Source organism: Callospermophilus lateralis, chromosome 14 (assembly GCF_048772815.1).
Source record: "Callospermophilus lateralis isolate mCalLat2 chromosome 14, mCalLat2.hap1, whole genome shotgun sequence".
NCBI lineage: Eukaryota > Metazoa > Chordata > Mammalia > Rodentia > Sciuridae > Callospermophilus > Callospermophilus lateralis.
The window spans coordinates 49,559,308-49,583,961 of record NC_135318.1 but is presented as its reverse complement, the minus strand read 5'-3'; the positions used below and the strand labels follow the sequence as shown (position 1 = coordinate 49,583,961).

Here is a 24,654-nt window from a genome sequence, read left to right as displayed (position 1 = left end):
CCAATGGGCAGGCAGGCTGGGGGCGGAGGCCCAGGTTCCAAACGCTCCGCGGCGCCATGGGCTGAAAACTCAACCGAGATGGAATCTCCCAGTCTGAACCGGTTTCAACCGGTTCCGAGTTTGAGGCACTAGGAGGAGGGGGAGAAGCGGCTGCAGCGGCCGCGGCAGGAGCAGCGGGAGCTACAGCATCAGCAAGAGCAATAGTAGCTACAGCCCCGGCGGCGGTGCTTGTTCCAGTCTTTGCTGCTGCAGTCCGTGCAACCACCCAGAGGGGGAGGGGGGAACCACCAGTCGCTGAGGAGCAAGAGAAGGGGGGAAAGTTTAGGCGAGCCGGGGTGGGGGGGCCCAGCGCCGGAGCCGCGTGAGAGTAGGAGCCGTGTTTTGGTAGGGGGGAGTCGGACTGCAACTGGCAGCAGAGCGTTTCCCCCGACCGTGTGGACTCTACACCCCCTACTCCTGCCGCTCCTGCTGCCGCCTGTGGCTGGAGGGTCCCCCTGGGGCTGAATCTTTGGGACTTGACCCCGTTCCCCTCCCCCTTTGCTCACTCCCCAGCCGGGCGGGAGCATTTATCCCTCAGATTAATTCCCCTTTTTTTGGGGGGGCGGGTGGGTGTGTTGGGGGGAGGTGTCCCTGGAATAGTAAATATTGAGCTTTTTTGCCCTTCTCTCCGTTTTTTAATTTCCTTTTTTTAAGGTGGGAAAACTGAAACCCACCTTGATTTCCTCCCCTTTTCCCCTTCCCCACCTTCCCTCGCCCTAAACCCCGACAAGGAAGGAAGAAGCAGTTGGTTCAATTTCTGGGTAAGTCGACTGTGTCTTCAGGGCCGAGGGTCGGGCGGCGGCGCGGCCGGGCGGGAGGAGGCCGGCGTGGGGCGCGGTGGCGGCCGCGGGAGGCAAGCCCGGGAGGCGGCGGCGGGCGCGACGGGCCCACGGCGGAGCCTGCGATTGAATGGAGACGCTTCTGCCGCTGGGGGATGGAGGCGGGGAGGCGGCCGCGGGAGGGGAGCGCTTGCTGGGTCATTCGAGTGTGAGGGTGGCGGTGGAGGAAAGCAAGGAGCGTGGTAGTGAAGCGAGGCCCCGCGAGGGGGTGGAAGGGCTTCCCCGACCCATTGGGCTAGGCAGAAGTTGGGGTGATTTGGAAACATCTCAGTAAATTATGAGGAGTGGAAGTTTCCAGAAATATTTAGTGCAGCAGCATTGAAACGTCCGCCTGCATCACGTGGCCCCCTCGGTGGAGAGCTTGGGATGGGGGAGGGAGGGGCTGCCTAGTCCGTGCTCCTTCTGCAAGAAAACTCTATAAAGATTTCTTGAGTTTTTTTTTTTTTTTGCAAAGTAGGATGAGAAGTAGGAAAGATTAGTTAATTTCTCAGGGATCTGCAAATGGGGTTCCGAGTTGTGTAGTTCTTTTCGGGGATTTGAATGTTTTAAGTTGGTCGAATCACTGAGACTGCTAGCAGTGTACGGTAGATGATGCCCTGATTCTCCTTCATTCGGATGTCTCTTGAGTTTGGGGTGGAGGGGTGGAAATGGTGTAGTAGAGGAAGCATTAATTACATGCCCAGCCCGGCCGCCTGTGATCACGCAGAGGCCGTGCTACAGAGAGAATGGGGCAGTGAACTTAAGGCGACTGGTCTAAATGCCTCCTCCGAGTATGGGCGGGGTGAGTGCGTGCTCCTGTGTGCTATAGTTAGAAGTGCTGCAAATCGGTTCGAGTGGGAAGCGAGGGGAGGGCGGGCCCTAGTGAGGTGTGTTTCTCTTGAATGAAGCAGGCGATTGCCCACACACCTAAGTAGCAGTCTTTTGCCTTGTAGCGACTTGTTTTTTCACATACTGTGAAGTTACCATTAAGCAACCGTTGTGATATTTTTCTGGTTTGGGGGTGGGAACTGGTACTGTGTAGTTGTTGCCTGTTCAGATAGAAGTGGCAGTGAAGGTATTTTGGTAATTGCTTCTAGCTAGAGTCACCGCATTGCTGGATAATCCTTTAGAATATGCAGTCCGGTGAGTGGATTTTAGGTTGAAAGGATCCAACGAAAAAGCGTTGTGTGCTTACACCTCTCCCGCTTTTGCTGTCTGCCTAATTGTATATCTTAAGCTTGTGGACACTGATGGTAGTGGAAAGAATGTTTTGGAAAAGGTTTGATTTGGGGGTACTAAATGCTTGGCATTGACCACAAAGCCGCCATTTCTGTACTACATTCAGTTCAAGAATAGGTAGGTCATTTTGAAGATAACCACTAGTTCTGAGGATTGCAAACTACTACTGTATTTAAACGCTTCTATTCTAAACCTGATTTTTCATTTGAAAACTCTAGCAAGAAAAACTCTAAGAACAATGTACTTGAAAGTAACTTTTATGCAGTCTATTAATCCTTTTTTGTTTGGAATATAAATTATGACAAGTAGGTGAAAAGTTTAATTTTTAACCAAAAAATCGAAACTTGATGTGTAGGTAGATCTTGGTGCTTATTGGACATTCGTTTTAAGCTTTAATTTTTGAAGTTTTATTCTTAAAATTAAGGCACTTGATAGTAGAGGTAAATTATATGTGGGTGTTTTTTTGTGGAATATACATTTTGTATCTAAAGTGTTTTGTTTGACAGGTATTTTGCTGCTTATAGAAAATTTTGAAGTTTTATCATTTACAAATTGTCAATAATGGACTAAAATACATTGAAGGATTGGAAAAAAAACCATGTACTCAATTTCTTGTCTTTTACATTACATTGTGTAATGTAGGTATATTTTACAATATCTCTAACCTAGGTGACTCATCTTTTGGACTTCTAACTTATTGTAATTGACATTTGATACTGACATTATTTTTAAGACATTTATGCTAAAATTGAAATTGCTGCTTTTGTTAAGGACAGTTATCAACTACTGTAAATAGCCAATAAATTTTTCCTTTCAAACTAATTTGCCCAGACACAATGTAATCAAATTAACCACTCATTTCCTGATCCTAGAAGGGGAGAAGTGAAGGTGACTATCTGACTTTGTTCTAAACATTTAAGGGTTTTATAGATGGGTTTCAAGGTGTTTTGTATCCTCTTTAATTGTATTCAAAATTGTGGCTTTACAAAATTTGGACTAGAACTATCATGTTTATGGTATCTTAATACCCTTCCTCCCAAAAGTTAAGGAACTATTGCCTCAACCAGTCTGATTTAAGTGGCATCTGTTAACTTTTTTTTTTTGGTAATGTGGAACTCAGGACTTCCCACGTGCTAGGCAAGCTGTCTACCATGAAGCTATATCCCCAGCCTTGAGTGGCATTGATTTTTGAAGGAAAAACAGGAAAGAATTTTGTAATTTTGGGCAACTAAAAATGTGAATATGTGCCAGTATCTTAGAGTAGAATCCTCTTAGAAGGATAACATTGCATATAAACCCCAGTAGGTTTTAGCCAATACATTCGAGTTAATTTACCACTTTGCCCTGTTGGTGACTACGTACCTGAAAAATTTTTTAAAAAATCTAATTTTGGCCTATTGCATAGGACTTATTACATAGGAGTGCGTATGTTCATAAGTGTAATTTTAATCCCCAAATTCATTGAAACATTTGAGTGTAGAAACTAATTCTTGAGGTTAAGAGAATTGTTAAAAAGATTTGTTGACACTTGTTACTGGTGATTTACAATAGGAAATCTTGTATGTTCATATTTAATGTTTATCATCGTCCTGTCTTTTCAGCATATCTTAAGAATTAAGATATTTGAAGGGAGCTTATACTGAGCTATCCTGAAGATCCTACTTAGAAGAAAAAAGCCATGTCTGCTAATCCATGCTTAAATTTGCCATCAAGACTTGTTAACTATCAATTTTTAGGGCTATAAAAGCCTAATAATGGATTCTCTTAAAAAATAGGTTAGCATACTTTATAAATGTTAGTAGTTTAGTAAAATTTTTCTGGGGTCTAAAACCCCTAGGAAATTAATGGACCCTAATAACTAATGTAGTTGTGCATTAGCTAAGTTCAGCTTTTGTTACTTGGCTGTCATTAAAGGTTGTTTTGTGATAATAAGGTAGCTTCTAAAGTTTGCTGTTTAAAATATTTGTAAGAATATGACTGAAGTAAACTTTAGAACTTTTTTTTTAACTGATAATATTAATTTCATGGCCAGCTTCAATTTTTTTCTTTCCTTTCAGTAATCTATGCCAGCAATTATGACAATGTTAGCAGACCATGCAGCTCGTCAGCTGCTCGATTTCAGCCAAAAACTGGATATCAACCTTTTAGACAATGTGGTGAATTGCTTATACCATGGAGAAGGAGCCCAGGTAAAGTAGCTGACCAAAACTTAATTATTAAAATGTAACAAAGTTGATAGATAAATTATCAATTTTTAAAAAGATACTCTACTTTTAATATGAATTTGGAATTGTATATTAACTGTAATGAGAATTTGGAGAAAGAGATTTCATATGTTTGATGGTTATGAGTAGGATATTGTAGAATATTATAATTACTATGTTGGTAACTTCAGAAATATTCACTATTAGATATTAAAAGTTAGTTGGGCATGGGGCACAGGCTGGTAGTGCCAACAACTTGGAGGCTGAGGCAGGAGGATGGAAAGTTCCAGACCAGCCTCATCAACTTATATGCTGTCAGTAAAGTTAAAAAAAAAAAAAAAAAAAGTCATGTGTATCTTTTGTGTGTATTAAGTTTGGAGTGGGTGTGGTTATTCTGTTTTAGTTTCTGTGGTCCTGGGGTTTGGACCCAGGCCCAGAGGCATGCTAGGCAAGTGTGCCACCACTGAGCTGCATCCCTAGCCCTTTTGATTCTTTTATTTTTAAATATAAAATTGCAGAACTATTTCACAGGTGTTTAAAAAAGTCCAATAATGATCAAACATTTTCATATTAGTTGAATTTTGTGGAATGTAGTAATGTGGAGAATTGTCTTAATATAAGCCGTGTTTTCATTAGTTCGAGTTTTTTTTTTTTTAACATCCAATTAAAAAAAAATAGGTGAACTGGATATGCTGGGGCCTGTAATCCTAGCAGCTCCAAAGGCTGAGGCAGGAGGGCACATTTAGGGCAATCCTGGGCAATTTAGTGAGACTCTGTCTCTGAATAAAAAAATATAAAGGGCTGGGAATGTAGTTCAGTGATAGAATTCCTTGGATTCAAATTCCAGTACCAAAAATAGACATAAGTGAAACAGGCATTACGTTTTTAGGTTATATGATACAAACTAGTCAGTCAGTCATGAATTTTATGGAATGAACTATTTTTGAGTAAAATTTCTGCAGTTGTATCAAAAATCTTTAATGTGATATAACATAATATCTAACATTACAAGTTATGTTGCCAAAACATTCCTGGTTGAACAGTGTTTTGCTAGTAGATAGGAAGTTATTTATATTGTCAAGATATTTGTATTTGTATAATTAAAAGACCCTGGGTGCTATCTTATTTTTTGGAAACTTGAAAAGTGGCTAAGTCACTTCTTATAGGTAGCCCAAAAAGAATAATATGTAAACATTAAGCAATCATAATTATTTTGATTACCTTGTGAAATCCACAGTGCTGATATCACTATAAGAAACAGAAACTTCAAAAAGCAAAAAGGTTCACAAATGTTCTAAAACTAGAAAAATGTATCCTGGAGTAATTTTGTGTTAGGGCAGGTTAATACTCCCAGGGACTTTTTGATAAGTATGTTTACATCTCCAGAAGTTACTGAGAAACTAATAGTTGACTGTGTATTAAATTTGTATATTTCTTTTTCTTATGCTATACATTCAACATGAGCTTAAAGCTTCATTTCTGCTAACATGGATGCATGTAAAGCAGCAGCTTTTGAAAGAGTATTAAAGTAAGTTTGAAAAGCATGAAGTAAAGTAGGTTCAACATCAAAGTCACTAATGGAAGCACTAGTCTATAGCAATTAAGAGGAAGAAAACCATTTACTTTCACATTGATTCAGTTGCTGATATCACTTAACCTTTGCTCTTCTTTTGTGGGGGGATCAGGAATTGAACCCAGGGTACTAAACCACTGAGCCGCATGCCTAGCTTTTTCTTTTTTACTTATTTATTTAATCTAATTAATTAATTTATTATTATTATTTTAATCTTATTTATTTATTTTTGTCTTTTTTGGAACTGGGGGTCGAACCCAGGGCTTTGCGAATGCAAGGAAGACTCTTTGCCACTGAGCTACATCCCAGCCGTAATTAATTAATTATTTATTTTGGGTGCCAGGGATTGAAATTGCACTCACAAGCACTTGACCACTGAGTCACATCCCCAGCTCTATTTTGTATTTTATTTAAAGCTAGGGTCTCACTGAGTTAAGCGTCTTCCCTTTGCTGAGGCTAGCTTTGAACTCATAATCCTCCTGCTTCAGCCTTGGGAGCTGCTGGGATTACAAGTATGCATCACCATGCCTGGCTATTTTTTATTGAGACAGGCTCTCGCTACGTTGCTGCAGCCTTGATAAATTGCTGAGGCTGGCTTGGAATTTTAAGTCCTCCTGCCTCGGCCTCCTGAGCTGCTGGGATTACAGGTTTGTGCCACCAAGCCAAACACATCTTTGCTCTTTTTAACATCTAAAAGTGTGATGAATAAGCCAAAATAGAAGAACTAATGGTAGTAGTGAGTTGTTGGGTTTTTTTTTTTTTTTTTTTTCCCCTTCTTTGTTTTTGGTATCCAGAATTGAATCAAGGGGCACCTAACCACTGAGCCACATCCCCAGCACTTTTTCCTATTTTATTTAGGGACAGGGTCTCACTAAGTTGCTGAGGTTGGCTTTGAATTTGTGATCCTCTTGCCTCAGCCTCCCAAGCAGCAGGGATTATGCAAACTGCCATTATGCCTGGCATATTACTTTTTAAATGTATTTAGTTGTTGATGAACTTTTATTTATTTATTTATATGTGGTGCTGGGAAACAAATTCAGTGCCTCACACATGCCAGGCAATTGTTCTACCACTGAGCCACAATCCCATCCCTGATAGTACTTTTTAAAAAAAAAAAAATCTTTATTTGTTTTTACTTTTTTTTAATGTGGTGCTTATGATCTAACCCAGTACCTTATGCTCGCTAGGCAAGCACTTTACCATTGAGCCACAACACCAGGCCCCCCATACTATTTTTAATGTTTCATAATATTAAGAGATTTATGTTTTATTGTATAAGTATTTTAAATTTTTTTAAATTGTAGATGGACAGAATGCCTTTATTTTATTTGTTTTTATGTGGTGCTAAGGATCAAACCCAGTGCCTCAGGCATGCTGTTACTGAGCTACAGTTCCAGCCCCATTGTTTGTAAGTTTTTTTATAAGGGCAGCAGCTTGTTGTACATAAGCAAGTGCCAAGTCAGTAGCATAAATAATCTGCAAACTATTATATAACAAATGAGGAAGCTGAGATTTAGAGCTTAATGCCATTTAAAAATTTCTTTTAGCCACTAATTGTCAAGTCTTTAAACTTCCAGGTCAGTTTAGTTTTCATATAACACCTCCTTGGGGATCTTACTCAAAAGCAAAAGGAGTTAGAGACCTTTAGTGGAAAATGTTTTTAGTATAGATGTTTTATTTGACATCCAGGAAGTTCTCTGGTCACTACTATAAAGTCTCATTTGTATAAAGGTAACCTATCTTCCAAGAGATTGAAAAGTTAGTCATGATATGTAAAGCATAATACATAGAAGTAAGTTCTTAGTACATAGAAGACACTGTAAAGGGTACATTTAGAAGTAAGTGTAAAATATTTAGCATGTTTTTGTTTCTCTAATTTATTTGCTAATGTCAAAATAAGTGCTAATAATGTGGCAACAAATTTATTGTGCTCAACTGTAGAATCCTAGTATTTTTTTTCAAGGATGAAATGGCATGTGTGGGGGGTGGAGTACTAGGGAATGAACCCTGGGTTTCACACATTGCTAGGCAAGTGCTCTGCCAGCAGCAGAGCTATGTCACCAGCCCTCAAGGATGAAATAACTTTAAAAAATATCTTCCCTTTTAGCCAGGTGCATTGGTGCTTTCCTGTAACTTAGTAAGACCTCAGCAACTTAGTGAGACCTCATCTCAAAAAGGACTGGGGATGTAGCTCAATAGTCAAGTGCCTCTGGGTTAATCCCCAGAACCCCCCCCCCCAAAAAAAAAAGGATATTCCCTTTTAATCTGTAGACAGAATTTTTGCCTAATAGGTAATTTAGTAAGATATTTAGCATTGTAATATTAGGATTGCCTTATTAAAAAGCATTTTTCTATTTTTTAGTCAAGAAGATAATTAAGAAAAAGATGGAAGTGATAGATGTTTTCTGCAATATTGTGTTCTTTTAAGTATCTTGAACTCATTTAACCTATTGCTTAGCAACTAAAATGCTTTCACCCATTCAGTTAGTAGCACAGGAGATGTTTGATTTTCCTCCCTCTTCAGTACAGTATACTTTTGTGTTTTTGTTGTTTAAACCCCTACTGGCATTTTAACATAATAAAAATATGTAAGGATGCTGGAATTAGGATAAAATAAAAATATTAGGGTGGAAGTACCTTTAGAGAGTAAAATTACAACTAATAGGAAAGAACATGGTGTATGGTAACATTGAAGTGAATGATGGTAGTATAGGAAGTATTTGATTTGCTCAAGTGTAGAAAACTCATCACTGTCAGAATATTGTTTTGACCAAGAAAGCTTTATTTGGCATGGATCTTTGGCAAATCCTATCCTCTCAGTATTTTCTATGTGTTAGTGCATATCTATAGTTAGATATGAATAACTAGTTATTCTCAGGTAGAGGGTGAAAACACAACTGAAGTCGGTTTTGACCCTAGGTAAGTTTATATCATTACTCTATCTGTGCGGTGCTGGGGATTGAACCTAGGGTCTGTTTTAGCTTAGGCAAGCACTGTATCACTAAACTACATTCCCAGTCCTGTGTCCTTATTCTTTCTGCCCTTTATGATTTCTTATATGACACACCACTTTATTGGATTCTATTAGTCCATTATTAAAATCAAATGTTAAATTGTGTATAATAGGCCAAGTGTGGTGGTGTACACCCTGACCCAGGAGGCTGAAGCAGGAGGCTCTGAAATCAGCCTGTGCAAATTAGTGAGACCTTTTCTTTAAAAAAAAAAAATATACCAGAGTTGGAACCCAGGGGTGCTTAACCACTGAGCCACATTCCCAGCCCCTTTATATTATTTTATTTGGGGCCTCACTAAAATACAGAGGCTAGCTTTGAACTTGGGAGTCTTACTTCCTCGGCCACTGGGATTACACCCTTGGGCCACGGTTCCTGGCTTTATGGTCTCACTAAGTTGCTGAGGATCCTGCTAAATTGCTGAGGCTGGCTTTGAACTTGAAATCCTTCTGCCTCAGCCTCCTCAGCTGCTAGGACATTATAGGTGTGTGTCACCATGCCTGACCTAAAATAATGAAGAAACAAGGAAAGGCTGGGAATGGAGTGGAGTGACCCTATTTTCAATCCCTAATACTGCAAATAAATAATAAAATTTAAAAAGTTTACACTTTAATGACTAACTTCTAATCCCATGTCCTCACAGTGGAATGCAGGCAACTGTGATTTTAATCTTTTAAATTCTGGTGGGATTTAGGGTAGAAAACCACTATAAGTTCTTGCTTATGTGTCTCTAAATAACAAGCAGTGGGTATTGCTGATTAAATAATAGGATAATCATGAATGGGTCATATTTGCTATTTGAGGAAAAGATTATTGTTAACATCAATGCAAAAAAGCATATCATTTTTTTGAAGTTCAAATCATAAAACCAAGCTATTGATTTTCAGGAATCTCTGTCCACTGAAGAAAGAATATTTCCTGTACCCTTTTTATTTTATTTTATTATTTATTTGGTCACCAGGGGTTGAGCCTAGGGGTACTTTACCACTGAACTGAGCCACATCCCCAGCCCTTTTTCCTTTTTTGTATTTTATTAAGAGACAGGGTCGCTAAGTTGCTGAGGCTTGCTTTGAACTCATGATACTCCTGAGCCTTCCCAGACACTGGGATTACAGGCATGCCCTACCTGGTTCCTGAATTCTTTTTGATATTTTGTTTATAATCCATAGAATTGAACCATTAATATAGAAAAGGGTAATTGATAATTGGGGAATGGGCTGGGGATTGAACCTAGGGCCTATTATGTGCTCATTGACAAATTTTAAAATCGTCAAACTTTAGTATTTTTCCTGTTGTAAGTTTTGTTAGAAATAAGAAACATCCAGTTGAACCATGTGTTCTTTCTGTCTGAGCCCCTCTAGTTGTTGGGATTGCAGCCATGTGCCATTGCACCTGTAATAGATGTGAATTTTTAGATTGTAAGTGCTAAGAACTGGTTTAACAGTTCTAACAGGGTAGGTCTTTGTTAGCATTTACCAGGATTTATTTTATGGGGTGTGGGACTAAACCTACTGAGCTACATCTCCAGCTCCACATTGGTTGAACTTATATTTAGTTTTGAGAATACCAAATAAAAATTTGCCCCAAAAGGCTGTTGTTTTTCAAAGAAACAAAGTATTCCTTTTTATTTTTTTCTATTTGGGATTGAACCCAGGGGTGCTTAACCATTGAGCCAACATCCCCAGTTCTTTTATTTATTTTTATATGGTACTGATGATCGAACCAAGTGCCTCGCACATGCTAGGCGAGTGTTCTACCATTGAGCCACAACCTCAACCCCTAAAATATTCCCATTTTTAATTAAGCCTTATTTAGAACATTTTTATTACTTTCTCAAATGTTTCCAAAATTAACAGAATTACCATCCTATTAGAATTTGACTCCCTTATTACTTAACATTTAAGTGAATGATTCAAAAGAAAAAGTTAGCTTAAAATTCTTTTTGTTTGATATTTTAGCAAAGAATGGCTCAAGAAGTATTGACACATTTAAAGGAGCATCCTGATGCATGGACAAGAGTCGACACAATTTTGGAATTTTCACAGAATATGAACACGAAAGTAAGCAAGTGGTGGTTTTAAAATGCATTATTTCTTTTCTTTCAGTCGTAAACTTTGAGGAAGGTATCTCATTTTTAGTATTAGCATTTGTTATCTCAAATCATTTTATATTGTAAACTTATTTCAAAATTTAGTCTTAAACATAGAATTAATTCTTGCACATAGTCCTAAGAATTATGAATGGAGTTTTGTAATTGGGACTAGTATGCAAGGTGGCTTTTTTTTTTCTTTTTATTTTCTTTTTTTTTTCCTTTTCTTTTTAGAACATGCATACAGGTCTAAGTAGCATAAATTCTGAATGTTATTCAGAGATGAAATAACATCTGAGGAATTATTTTGGGCAAGTAATCAATATAATACAGGCTAGGCATGTCCACTCAAGTTGTGTGGACAGCTTAAAACCCTACTCCATGGTACCAATGCTTTTAATGGGACAGCACTCAGTTTTCATTTGCAATTGAAAATGTTATGATTCTGGTCCTTTTTTTCTTAAGTTTGAACAGAAGGGTTGATCAAAATGTGTTTTGACTGTTTTAGGCTTGATGATTCACGCTTCTCTTTAAACTGCCTTAAAGTAATAAAATACCGTGGCGTTCTGTTTAATACACAAAAGGTTTCAATTTGATAAATCTTGTGTTAAAACAGAAAATAGCCATGTTCACATCTGTTTCTGAAATCAGACTGTGTTAATTAACAGTTTTAAAATATTAATTAATTTTGACATCTTGTAAATTTTAGGGAAAAATACAGTCCAGAACTTCCTCAAAGTGCTAACCTTAAGTAACATAACAGTGTTTGCCTGTTTGCTTGCCTGGTAAATTTTGCTTTTTATACTGACAGACATTACTAATGTTTAAGTTGATTTATCAACAGTATTTTTAAAAACTCAAATTTGTCTTGTGAAAAATGAGATGATTAGAGGAACAGAAAGAAAGCAACAGGTAAAGAATTCTTCAATTTACATAAATTACAAATGATTTGGTGCTAAATTTATGCACTATGACATTTGGCTTTTATGCAATCATTTTTTTTTCTTTAAAGATGTTAACACTACCTGATATTAATCATAATGTTCCATTATGTTGATTGCTTGTAATAGGAAGAAAAGGGGTGTCTTCCTGTGCAACTGACACAGCTAGGCTTTGACGGCAGGCCTCCACAAGGTCTACCCTTTTGATTCCCTTTAACTGAATTCTGTTCATCAATTGTTTTTGTTTCATGGGTGGTGGGAGGGGAAAGGGGAATTCAATGCATAAAATAAGTATTTCTAAGGGCTCAGTAGAAATTTCTACCATAGGGATCATTTCATGCATTTATTTTTTCATGCAGTCTTTGCTGTTATCTGTCCCTCATCTTCATAAATCAGCAGTGGATTTCTCAAGTTCTGAGATGTAAAACAGAAGTGAGTTTTAGAATGTATGGGTATTTATGGACATTTCTAAAGTAGTCATTTATCATTGGCTTTCAGATTTGACTGCCAGTTTAGATTTTTGAACCGAAATACATTTTTCCCATCTAAGGGAATGTGAATTGTTTTCCATGTGAAGTCTTTTATGTCTAAGAGGACTTTGGTGTTAGGAAATTATGGTGGAGGGTGGATAAAATAGATAGAGATTGATTGATTTCCTTTGACCTAAGCTGTGCCAAGCTTTTGTTAGGGTCCCTGCCTCAACCCATTTGGCAGAACGATGAGATATGCATTCTGTGTTCAATAAGCTGATACCTTTTTACCCTTGGAGAAAGGATTAGAGGTTAGTAAATAGGTATTTTAATTAATGATGTGTTGATCAATAAAAAATAAGTAAGTGAATGTGATAAAAGTTTGGTCAAAGTAAGATGAAATTTTAAAGATTTTGATTCTGATACACTTGTGGTGGATTTTGTTAGTATTTTAAAGGTCTTTTGCTTATTAGCAAGAAACATTTTTGTAGTCAGTACATTGTTTTGACTTTATAAGTCTTTTGATAGTCTGATCTTGTGGTTGAAAACTGAAGAAAAATTTCAATATGTTCTTAAAAGCTAATTTAGAATTTCTATCAATTGGGACCTCTTTTTTTTTCTTTTTGGTTAACATTTTTCTGAGACCTAGGTGTAGCTAGCTGTGTCCTTAAAAATGAACAGAATAGAAAGCTTCACTACCTTACTGCTTGCTGATTATGAAACATTTTAATGTCTTCAAATTTGTAATTTCAGAATTTCTTTGGCCTTGTTTTTATTCTGGAAGTCTGTAAGGAAGGTTCTGCAACTGTAGGATTGAAGTTGAGGTGGCCAAATTTTCCTGGAAAGTGTGAAATGTTAAATGTAAACAGCAAAAACATTAAACTGTTTGAGCACAATGTAGTTTGGGACAGTCTATATTGTGCTTTGGATAAAAAGCATTTGCATGATCCCTTTGGTTGAAATACTAATGCTCCTATTTTATTGTTTAATGACTAACCATTTTAAAGATGAACTCTTATTCTCAGCCAAAACTTGCAATCTGAGGTTATACGTCACTTCTGAATGAGTTTACCTTTCAGGTATTACAGGTAATTCTTCCAGCTAAAACATACCACATTATTTTTATCCCTTTTCTTCCTCCTGCATGTCCACACTAATTGGTCATAGTAATAATTTTAGGTAGTAGCTCTTGGAGCATTATAAATTCTTAAAAATATTGTTGACTGTATTTTAGAGTGTGTAATCAGCAAGAGGGACAAAATGGCTTGAAAGTGGTATCTTTTTAAACTTGTATATTTTTTAAATAACTTTTTTATTTAGGAAAGAATACCTGAAAGGTAGATGCAGATTGCAACATGCATTTGTATATTTTTTTGACTGTGCACAAAAGTTTATCTTTAAATTAGTAGAAATAGCAATTATAAGGGTGGGGTTAAAATTGAAAATAAACCCATGGGTTGTCTTGCTGCTCCTTAAGTAACACACCAGTGATGCTTAAAACAGTTTATAGAAAGTATCTGTGACAATACTTTAATATTTGGCCAAAAGCTTACAACTCCTAGAGGATGGTAGGAAGCTTGATAGCATCCAAGCTACTAAATTCTTAGGAGCCTGGTGGTGTTAAAGATGTGAGCTTATGAGCAGTCAGTTATGCTGTGAATTCATATCTGGCTGCTATTTTTCCTTCTACAGATAGGCCCATTTGGCTGCTAAAGAGGGCTTTTTTATTTGGTTCTTCCTCCTGGTGTGAGCATGTATAAACAGCAGGACTTTACATAGTAAACAGTAAAATGAGGAAAATGCATGAAATCTCAGTGTATGGGTGAATAGGTCCTTGTTTAATATATGTAATTAAACTTGATAGCATAATGTTTTTGAAGCTTTAGATGTAAATGTGTGAATGTCTGTCCATTTGTGAATTCCTAAGAGTAACCAGTCCTATGGCAATATATTCACATGCTTCTATTCTCCAATTTTCAGTATTATGGACTACAAATTTTGGAAAATGTGATAAAAACAAGGTGGAAGATTCTTCCAAGGAACCAGTGTGAAGGTAGGAAAATGTTCTAAAGAATTATAAATTCAGAGTTTTATTATTTCTGGTGCTTTTATTTCAGTGAGTGGTTTTGGGGGAGAACAAGGATTGTTGTAGTTTATTTTTCCCTAATGGAAATTATGTGCTTTCCTCATGTTGCAAGGCAGGTTTTGTTTACATTGGGAAAGGTGGTTAGGTTAAACCTTTGTAGAGACCATGCTGGTTAAACATTTTACAATACATATTGGAAAATATATGCAGGGCTGGGGGGTGTTTCAACTGGAAGAGAGAGTGCTTGCCTCACATGTGCTCCTCTGTTTGACCCACCACCACACGTAGCACAATACATACATACATAAATCTGAAACACATCTGGCAGTGAAAGAAATTTGAAAATTTGTTGAGTTCACAAGACAGTAATTTAAAAAGTAAAAGTACTTTAGCAGGTTTAACTGGGCTAAGGAAAACAAAGTATGAAAATTCATAAGATTGTTTGTGTTTTTTACCTTTTACATATTTTTGGTTGCTTTATATATAGAAAATGAAGATGTGGTGATAACTTGATTTTGGTGTTTAATTTTACTGCATTTTGGAAGTTATCTTTTAACAAACTTGAGGAAAGTTGGAATTCTTTGCAGTTCTAGTTGTCACTGACTTTATTATATATTTGTATCACACTTTTTTTTTTTTTTAGTTGTGATGGACACAGTACCTTTATTTTATTTATATGTGGTCCTGGGGATTGAACCCAGTGCCTCACATGTCCTAGGCAAGTGCTATACCACTGAGGCACAACCTATCACTTGTTCATTTCTGTTTAAAATATAAATAGAGCTGAGCATGATGGTATAAATCTATAATCCCAGCGACTCAGGAGGATGAGGCAAGAGGATCACAAATTTCAGACTGAGCAATTTAGTGAGATTGTGTTTCAAAAGAAAAAGGGCTGGGACGTAGCTAAGAGGGTAAGCATCCTTGGGTTTAATCCTGAGTACCCCTCCAAAAAAAGTATGCACACATATCCATTTGTCTGGACTTTGTAGTGGGGAACATATTATCTATCTATCTATTTATTTATTTATTTTGAGACAGGTTCTTATAAGTTGTTAGGAACTCACTGAATTGCTGAAGTTGTCCTTGAAATTGTGATCCTCCTGCTTAGCATCCTTAGTTGCTGGAATTACAGGCATGTGCCACCAAGCCCCCCTGAAGCCCTCTTTTGTTTTTGTTTTTATGGTACTGTAGTGAACCCAGGTTGCAAGCATACTAAGGAGGTACTCACCACTCACCTGTATCCTAGGTTGCCTTTGTTTTTATACACTTTCATCCCTGCTTTATATTACATAGGATTCTAATAAAGCTTTTCTAGCTCTAAGTGGTTAAGGATTGAATTTAATCAATGTCATATCTATTTGTTACTAAAAAAATTAGGCTCAAGGCCTTGAGATTTTGACTCTTTTTTTTTTTTTTTTTTTTTTTTTTGCTTTCTGCATTTATAGTAGTATGTTTTGGTCTGTTTATTTTTTTTTCCCCCATAAAGGTACTGTAACTCCCATGTTCATAAATTAGTATCAAGCATATATTACAGGGCACAAAAGACTGTTTATATTTTAAATCTGCTTTGCTTATAAAAGGGAGAGAGGAAGGAATAGTGATTACTCAGCCTGACTTAGAGATTTGTTCTGTTCGCATGTTACCATCCACAATGCTGATATTAATTACTTAATTTCTCTGCAAGTACTCTTAAGTTGTTTTTGTTTTTTGGTGGTAGGAATTGAACCCTAGCATCACTTACTTGCTCATTTTCTACTTCTGAGATGTCTTCCAGTCAGATTATCTTTTTGAAGCATCAGAATCACTTTTCTAACCACCTGAGTTTCTTTCACAGTAATAATGAGATTTGTTGGGATATAAAATTTTATTCATTTATTTTTGGTGGTGCTGGGGATTGAACCCAGGGGCATTTTTACAACTGACTTAATCCTCAGCCCTTTTCATTTTGAGACAGGGTATCCCTAAATTGCCAAGGCTGGCCTTAAACTTTTGATCCTTCTGCCTCAGCATTCAGAGTTGCTAGAATTCCAGGCATGCATCATTTTTCCTGGCAACACGTCATTTTTAGAAAAAGCATTCTAATAAAAAATTGTTTGCATTTCATAAAGTGTATTGCATTGCTGTGATTCTTATTTAGCATTAGGTCTAAAAGTTGTGTTTGTTTTTTTCTTAAATATTTTTTTAGTTGTAGTTGGACATAATGTCTTTATTTATTTTTCTATGGTGCTGAGACTAGAACCCAGTCCCTCGCACATGCTAGGCAAGCGCACTGAGCCACAACTGCAACACTGCGTTTTTTGTTTTTTTTTTTTTTCTATTTTGGTTTTTTGCTTCCCCCTTCCCTTACTATAACATAAGGATCAGAGAATGTTTTTGTGGCATTCTTATTGCTTGGTAAATTGTTGTTCAGTATATAATTATTCAGATGATTTGCCATTAATACAGTGATTATGTTCCCCATGTTATTGCTTTAACAATCTAAAGGGTTTCCAAATATTTTTGCTTATTTATTTTTCCATACTGGAAATTGGGAATTGATCCCAGGACCTTGTACATTCTAGGCAGGCATTCTACAACTGAGCCTTTTTTATTCTGAGATGGGGTTTTGCCGAGTTGCCCAGGCTGGCTTTGAACTTGTGGTCCTTCTGCCTAGCCTCTGGAGTAGCTAGGATTATAGGCTTTTGTCATTATGCCCACAACAAACAACAGCCTCAACACGCTCCCACCTCCGCCCCATGTACTGCCATGCTGGCCTCCAGATTGGAATCCTCTTGATTCAGCCCCTTGAGTTGCTGGTCTTAACAGGCATGTGCCACTAGACCCAGCTAAAAGGAATATTTGTTTTGATGAATTACTATACACTTAAAAATCCTTAATAAAAGCTTAAGAAAGGTGAAAGGGAAATTTTAATATGTGAACTAGAAGAATTTCCAAATAAGGACTGGTTGCTATTCACTGATGTCTTGAAAGGAACTGTGACTGCCAGTAATACTAATTATCTTAGCAGTACATGAGAGTCATGATTCAGGTAACCTTCCCTACCCTTTCCCCTTTTTTTGGTATCAGGGATTGAACCCAGAGGTGCTTAACCACTGAGCAACTTCCCCAACCCTTTTTTATTTTTAAAGACAGGACGCTGCCAAGTTGTTGAGGCTGACCTTGAACTTTTGCTCTTCCTGTCCCAGCCTCCCCATTTGCTGAAATTATAGGCATTTGTCACCATGTGTGGCTTCCTTCATTGTTGAAAAAAAAAATATTGGCTAATTAATAATTTTTTGCTCTGTAATATATGTAAAATTTGAGATGGGACTGGGGGATGTAGCTGAGTGGTAGTGTACTTTGTCTAGCATACAAGAGTTTACTAGGTTTGCATATGAGTACTGCAAAAGCAGGGGTAATATTTTCACTATTGTGTATGATTGACAAAAGCTTTTCTTCACCCCTGTGCTAGGAATCAAACCCAGAGCCTCATGCGTATTTTGCAGGAGCTCTACACAAAGCAGTTTTAAAACTTCCAGTTAATTTAACTGTTTAGTCTTAGTAGAGGAGGGATGTACTTTATTGCTCAATTATCAGCTTGCATCCATGTAGTAAATATGAGCCAGGAAAGTGTGTTTTGTTCAATGGTCATAGATTCTTGGTTCCTGTGTTATTTGTTTTTTGAATTTTCTTTTTGAGACAACGTTTTGCTGTTAAACAGTTGGCCTAAAACTTGGTGCTCTTCCTACCTTAGCTTCCTGAATTACTGGAATTACAGGCATGTTCATGATGTGCGGTTTATTATTTTTTGGAAAAATGACTGGATTTTTAGTAAAATTTCTGTTGGCATAATGTTATAACACTAACTGTATTTAACCTTTTTTTAAAGTATAGAAATTAATGTCACTAAGTACAGTGACAGTGTTATGTCCATTATCCATCTCCACAATTTGTTTTCATTAACCCGATTGAAGGTGTATTCATTACACAACTAATTCCCTGTTACCCTCTTCCTTCAACCCTGGCTGGCCAACCACTCTTTTTTCTGAATTTGCCTATGTACCTCATATAAATGGAATCATGTAATATTTGTCCTTATATCTGATTTATTTCACTTATAAAATGTTTTCAATATTAATACATGTTACAGCATATATCATTCATTCTTTGAAGGCTAAATAAAACTCCGGTGCACATATACACCAATTTGTTTATGTATTTTTGCATTGATGGGAATTTTGGTTGTTTTCATCTTTTTTTTTTACTGGAGTGAATTTTTTTTAAATATTTATTTTTAGTTCTCGGCGGACACAACATCTTTGTTGGTATGTGGTGCTGAGGATCGAACCCGGGCCTCACCCATGCCAGGCGAGCACGCTACCGCTTGAGCCACATCCCCAGCCCTGTTCCATATCTTTTTGCAGTTTTAGACCCGTTCGTTTAAGAATGGTGAATGTTGCTTGTTGCATTGGTATACTCCGGTAACCCATTGGCTTGGGAAACTGGGGCAGGAGGATTGCAAGGTCAAAGCCAGCCTTAGCAGCAAGGCCCTACACAACTCATTGAGATCCTGTTTCTAAATAAAATATTTAAAAAGTGCTGGGGATGTGGTTCAGTGTTTTTTGTTTTGTTTTTTTTTTTTAATGTTAGCCAAGTGCCATGGTGTACATCTGTATTCTAAGATATTCGGGAGGCTGAGGGAAGATCATTTGAAACTATGCATTCCAGCATTAAGACCCCACATCATAAATAAAATTGGTGTTTGAGAAATCCATTCTTAAAATGACTTAACATGTAGGCCTTAAGTTACAGTTTGTCTAGTCCTACTGTGGAACTATCGTTTATTAACCCCTTTTTAGAATTTTTCTCCCAGTTGGCTATTTGTTCTCACACAAATATTTTATTAAGTGGGAAAATCATCTGCATTCTCTTGCATTCCCTTGAAACAGCCGTCTTTTAAGTGATCATCTTTCCATCAGAATGATTTGAACAGGTCTAATTTTTCAGTTGTAGATGGGCACAATACCTTTATTTTTATGTGCTGCTAAGGATCAAACCCAGTGCCTCACACACATGCTAGAGAGGCAGTTACAGCCCCAGCCCTGTAATAAATATTATGGTTTTATAATAGGCATTGATAGAGAAATGTACAAAATATACATTTTCATAGCTTGAGAATAAGGTAAAAGAGGTTTTCACAGTGTTTGCAACTAAATTGAACTCATCTTTCCTATACCCACTTTGTAGTATATATTTGTTTTATCATTTTTTTTTTCTTTTGGTGGTGGTGCTGGGTATTGAGCCCAAGGGCCTTGTGCATGTAAGGTGCAAGCACTCTGCCAACTGAGCTATATCCCTAGCCCTCATTTTTTATTTTCAGACAGGGTCTTTCTAAGTTGCTTAGAGACTCACTAACTTGCTGAGGATGGCTTCAAACCTGTCATGCTTCTGCCTCAGCTTCCCAAGCTTCTGGGATTACAGGTGTGTGCCCATGAGCCCTGCTATGATTTGAATTTTGAAAGTTTTGCTTTTATAGAAATAATGATATCACAGTATGTTGTATTAATTTCTTAGAATTTAGTGAATTTTCTACATATAAAAAACGCTTGGCAAATACTCATGTTGTTTTACCTTTTATCCTATCATCATATATATCCATTATTTTGCAAAGCAATTCTAAGGGCTAATTATTTTTGCTGTGATTTGTGAGATGATATGTGTGTTCTAAGCCAGCATGGGAGTTATTTAATCTCGTCTTTTTGCCAAAATGGAGTTGGCAGTATTCTGTTGCATATTGATATTGAATAGTTGAAACTGATTCTTTCCCCCTGTGCTGGAAAGCAAGCCTTATGCATGGTAAGCATGTATGTGTTCTGCAGGTAGATTAATAGCCAAGCCCCGCGGTTTTTTTGTTATTCATAGTGAGAATAGGGTCTTGGGCCATTTGATTGTTATAATGTCAGTAACCAAAGAATTTACTGTTTGAATCCTTTGAAAATACAAATGATATAGTAAACATGGGAAGATAATTTTACTTGTGAAGACATTAAACCTCAATGAGAACTCATTCTTGATTTTACGTTTTTGGTGCTGGGTATCAAACCCAGAGCTTCATACATGCTTGGCAAATACTCTGCTGCAAGACATTGTTCAAATTTTATACCACATATTTCAAAGATAAAGCTACTAGAAGACATCCTATGTTTATGTGTACTTTCTGTGTAGTTAGAAAAGAAATTCCAAATTAATGCAGTTTTTACTGAATGATGTCTACGAAAGTAGTCTAATTATGTTTAAATAAGGTTGTTTTGCATGTTACATTTTGTAACTCACAGTCACTACTTCATTTGTCAGATTTCATAATTATTTGTTTAATCTCACACACAGAACTCTTTCTGCTATTTAGAAGCATTTGGATTTTCTATCCTATGTATTTATTGCATCGTTGGGTTTTTTTGTTTGTTTGTTTTTAATACCTTTATTTTCATGTGGTGTTGAGGATCAAACCCAGCACTCTGCAAGTGCTAGGCAAACGCTCTACCACCGAGCCACAACCCCAGGTTAGGAATGCAGGTCAGCAGTAGAGGGCCACTGGGTTTTGTAAAGTACTCAGAAATGATTTTCTTTCTTTGTGGTCTGATGGGGTGCTTAGCCACTGAGCCACATCCACAGTTGGTCTGTAATGTGGGATCCTTCTGGTACAGTCTCCTTAGTAGTTGGGATTGCAGGCATGTGCCACCAGGCTCAGTTCCTCCAGAGATGGTTTTTTAAAAAATGATGAGGGTGGATTAAATGCAACTACTGCACCATTTTAAAGAAGATAGTTGATATCTGAGAACTTTGATATCAGAGGGCATCCTGTTGATATTCAGGAATTCCTTTATTTCAGTTATATTTTCCAGTTGTCATCTTTTATGTTTTGCCTCAAGTACCAGTGAACTTTTAGAAAACCCTGAATCATGGGAAAAGCATCCACATCTTATCTTAATATATGCCAAATAGAGGCTGTAGTATTACTTTAAGACATTGTCTTGTCCATTATACAGATTTAAAGTACTGAATTTTCTTACAATGTGGTATTGTCAGTTATTTAATCACAAAATAAATAAAAGATTTTAGAGGATGGTTTACTTTTTGTGTCTACATGAAATTTCTTCTTGTTATTTACAAGTTAATGTAGAATTAGAAGAACGTCTCCTAAGAGAATTGTACTTCCTTAAAATTCTTCATTTTATTGTCACGTTGATGACTGGGCCTTGGTATAAATATCAAAGCCAGAAAAATTAACACCAATTGATTACTACTAGTCATAGATGTTACATTTCTTCCCTACTGTCCTTTTTCTGTTTCACATTATGTCTATCTGTCTCATTAATCTCTGACATTTTTTTCCCCTCTGGTGTGATTCTGGGAAATGAATTCTGGGATCTGATACATGCTAGACAAGTGCTCTACCACTGACCTACACATCCTCTGGTCCTATTATGATATTGCCTGCTCGTTTCTTATTTATATGATTTATTTTCTCTTCATAGATCAGTGTATTTTATGGAATGGAATATGTGTCACCTTGAGACTATGCTAGTTACTTTCTTTCCTCAAAGTTTTACCCATTGGCTTTAGTTTTTATTGGTATATATTGTTTCCAACAGTTACTGTGACTTTTCCCTAATGTTGACAGAACTTTTTTAAGGTTTTATTTGTTTTTATGTTACTGGGGATTGAACCTAAAGGCACTTTACCACTGAGCCATACCCCCAAAGCTTTTTAAGACAGGGTCTGGCTAATTTCCATAGGGCCTTCTGAAATTGCTAAGACCTGTCTGGAACTTTTAATACTCCTGTCTCAGTCTCCTGAATTGCTGGGATTATAGGCATGTACCACCAGTCCAGGCAACATTTTAATGGAATGGATATATGAACATATATGAATAAATATTTAATTTATTCATTTTAGTTGATAGATCTTTATTTTTTATTTATATGTGGTGCTGAGAATTGAACCCAGTGCCTCTCTACCACTGAGGCAAGCTCCCTACCATTGAGCCACAACCCAAGCCCCTTAATGGGATATTTGGGGGGGGGGGTATTTTTTTTATTGCCCTTTTTATTGTATGTGTTTCCAGTGTAACAGTTAAGAAAATTTGGTACTTGGCAAACAGTTCATTAATCTTTTCTCATACCATATGTATTCATACTACTTTCTATTGAATTTTTCATTTGATATATAGCCTTTATTCTGCCTATTGTGGCCTGTTGTATTAGTGAAGTTTTTCCAAGATTAGGAAAGTGTTTTCATGATACTTATAAAATGTATTTATTTTGTTTTTATTGGAGACATTGGAGGAAATTGAAATTGTTAGTTCTATCATAGTTAATAGAAATTGTATTTTCAAGTGCCAGTGAGGGGGAACCATGGTTTAAATGGTTGGATACATTTTCTAATTTGAGTGTCACTTTCTGAGCAAATTAAATTTCCATGTTCAGGATTTGGTAGGTGGGGCTTGAAGACACTATGTTTCAGTTAGCTCTGAAAACCGCATGTAAATCTTCATGATTCATTGATGGTGGCAAAGCCTAAATCAATCATGTGAAAATATTTGCAGTCCTTAATTCCATGTTGTGGGAAATATTCAATTGTTCAATTAGGGAACCTGCCTCGGATCTGTTTGGTATATTATATTAAAGATGTGTCACATTAAGGTTTTAAAAACTTCAAATTTTTTTTAAATAGGAATAAAAAAATATGTTGTTGGCCTCATTATCAAGACGTCATCTGATCCAACTTGTGTAGAGGTAAGAGGGCTTTTTTTGAATATTATTTTTGAAAAGGTAAAATAATTTAAATATTCTTGACTAGAATTTACTTTATAGATACACAAACATAGGCATATTTATAGTAATTATAATCATTGTCTCCCAGAAGGATTTTTTATGCTAATGTTCTTTGACTGTTAGGCCTTCATTAAGCTCTTACTTAATCTGTTCTTTTTCCCTTCCTCAGAAGGAAAAGGTTTATATCGGGAAATTAAATATGATTCTTGTTCAGGTAAGTTTAAACTTTTTTCATCAGAAAAGTAAACTATTTTTCTTAGGCATACTATTTGATGTAATTTAATACTGTTTTATCAAATGAAGTAGATTGATTTCTTGCAGAAATAGCAATAGTAATCTAACAACTATAATATTTATAATTTACTAGATAACTTTTGAAATGCTTAATTGTATGTGTGTGTGTGTGTATATATATATATACATGCACACACACATATACGTATATGTGTGCTGTGGTAGGAAACATCGAGTATTTTAGTCTTTTCAATTATATTACTCCATTGTGGATTAGACTGTATATTTGAGTGTTTCCGGTTTTCCATATGACTGATGTAATTTTCTCATTTGCTTGGCACTGTATTTTTCCCTTTAATATTTATTTTTTAGTTGTAGTTGTCAATACATTACCTTTATTTTTTCAATTTATTTTTATGTGATGCTGAGGATCAAACCCAGAACCTTGCACGCAGCTCTACCGCTGAGCCACAACCCCAACCCCTATATTAAGCTTTATTCTTATATCTTTGACTTGGTTTTTGACCTTTTTCTAATTCTCCATTAAGTCTTTTGAAACTTACTTTATTGTCTAAATGTAGAATTTTTATATATATATATATATATATATATATATATATTTTTTTTTTTTTTTTTACAGCATTGTCACAGTACTGTAAGTTTACCACTTACTCGTCATACCAGAGAATCTTTAGAAAAATCCCTAGCTTAATTAGAACAAGTTATATCCCATGCTGCTTCTTTTTTTTTTTCATTGTAGAGGGACACATATCTTTGTTAATTAACTTGAAGTATTTTGTCAATGGACCTTTAATATTTATTTTTTTAGGTATATATGGACACAACACAGCGCCTTTATTTTTATGTGGTGCCAAGACTCGAACCTGGGTCCTGCCCGTGCTCTGGGAGCTGTCTACCTCTGAGCCACAATCCCAGCCCTGACAATGGACCTTTTAATTAATTCATTTATATGCAGTGCTGAGAATTGAACCCAGGGCCTTTACACATGCTAGGCAAGGGCTCTGCTATGGGGCCACCACCCCAGCCTTTATTAATTTATTTTATGTGGTGCTGAGGATCAAACTAGTGCCTCACCCATGTTAGGCAAGCGCTCTGTAACTGAGCTACAGCCCC

The 24,654-nt window shown here is 36.7% G+C and overlaps 1 protein-coding gene across 3 annotated transcripts in view; it reads left to right on the top strand.

Moving 5' to 3' along the window:
• Positions 1 to 338: 338 nt before the first annotated feature.
• Positions 339 to 24,654, top strand: part of Xpo1 (exportin 1) — a 40,793-nt gene continuing 16,477 nt past the window's right edge. Inside the window, exons 1-7 of one of the 3 annotated variants that reach the window (XM_076834046.2) lie at positions 339 to 800; positions 3,698 to 3,871; positions 4,154 to 4,285; positions 10,843 to 10,944; positions 14,365 to 14,437; positions 23,186 to 23,247; positions 23,456 to 23,500. In XM_076834046.2, coding sequence (XP_076690161.1) covers positions 4,160 to 4,285; positions 10,843 to 10,944; positions 14,365 to 14,437; positions 23,186 to 23,247; positions 23,456 to 23,500 — 408 coding nt within the window. In that variant the 5' untranslated portion in view covers positions 339 to 800; positions 3,698 to 3,871; positions 4,154 to 4,159. Of the gene's footprint in view, positions 801 to 3,697; positions 3,872 to 4,153; positions 4,286 to 5,763; positions 5,829 to 10,842; positions 10,945 to 14,364; positions 14,438 to 23,185; positions 23,248 to 23,455; positions 23,501 to 24,654 lie in introns of those variants that run through there. The other 2 variants (XM_076834045.2, XM_076834047.2) reach the window with 2 other exon arrangements.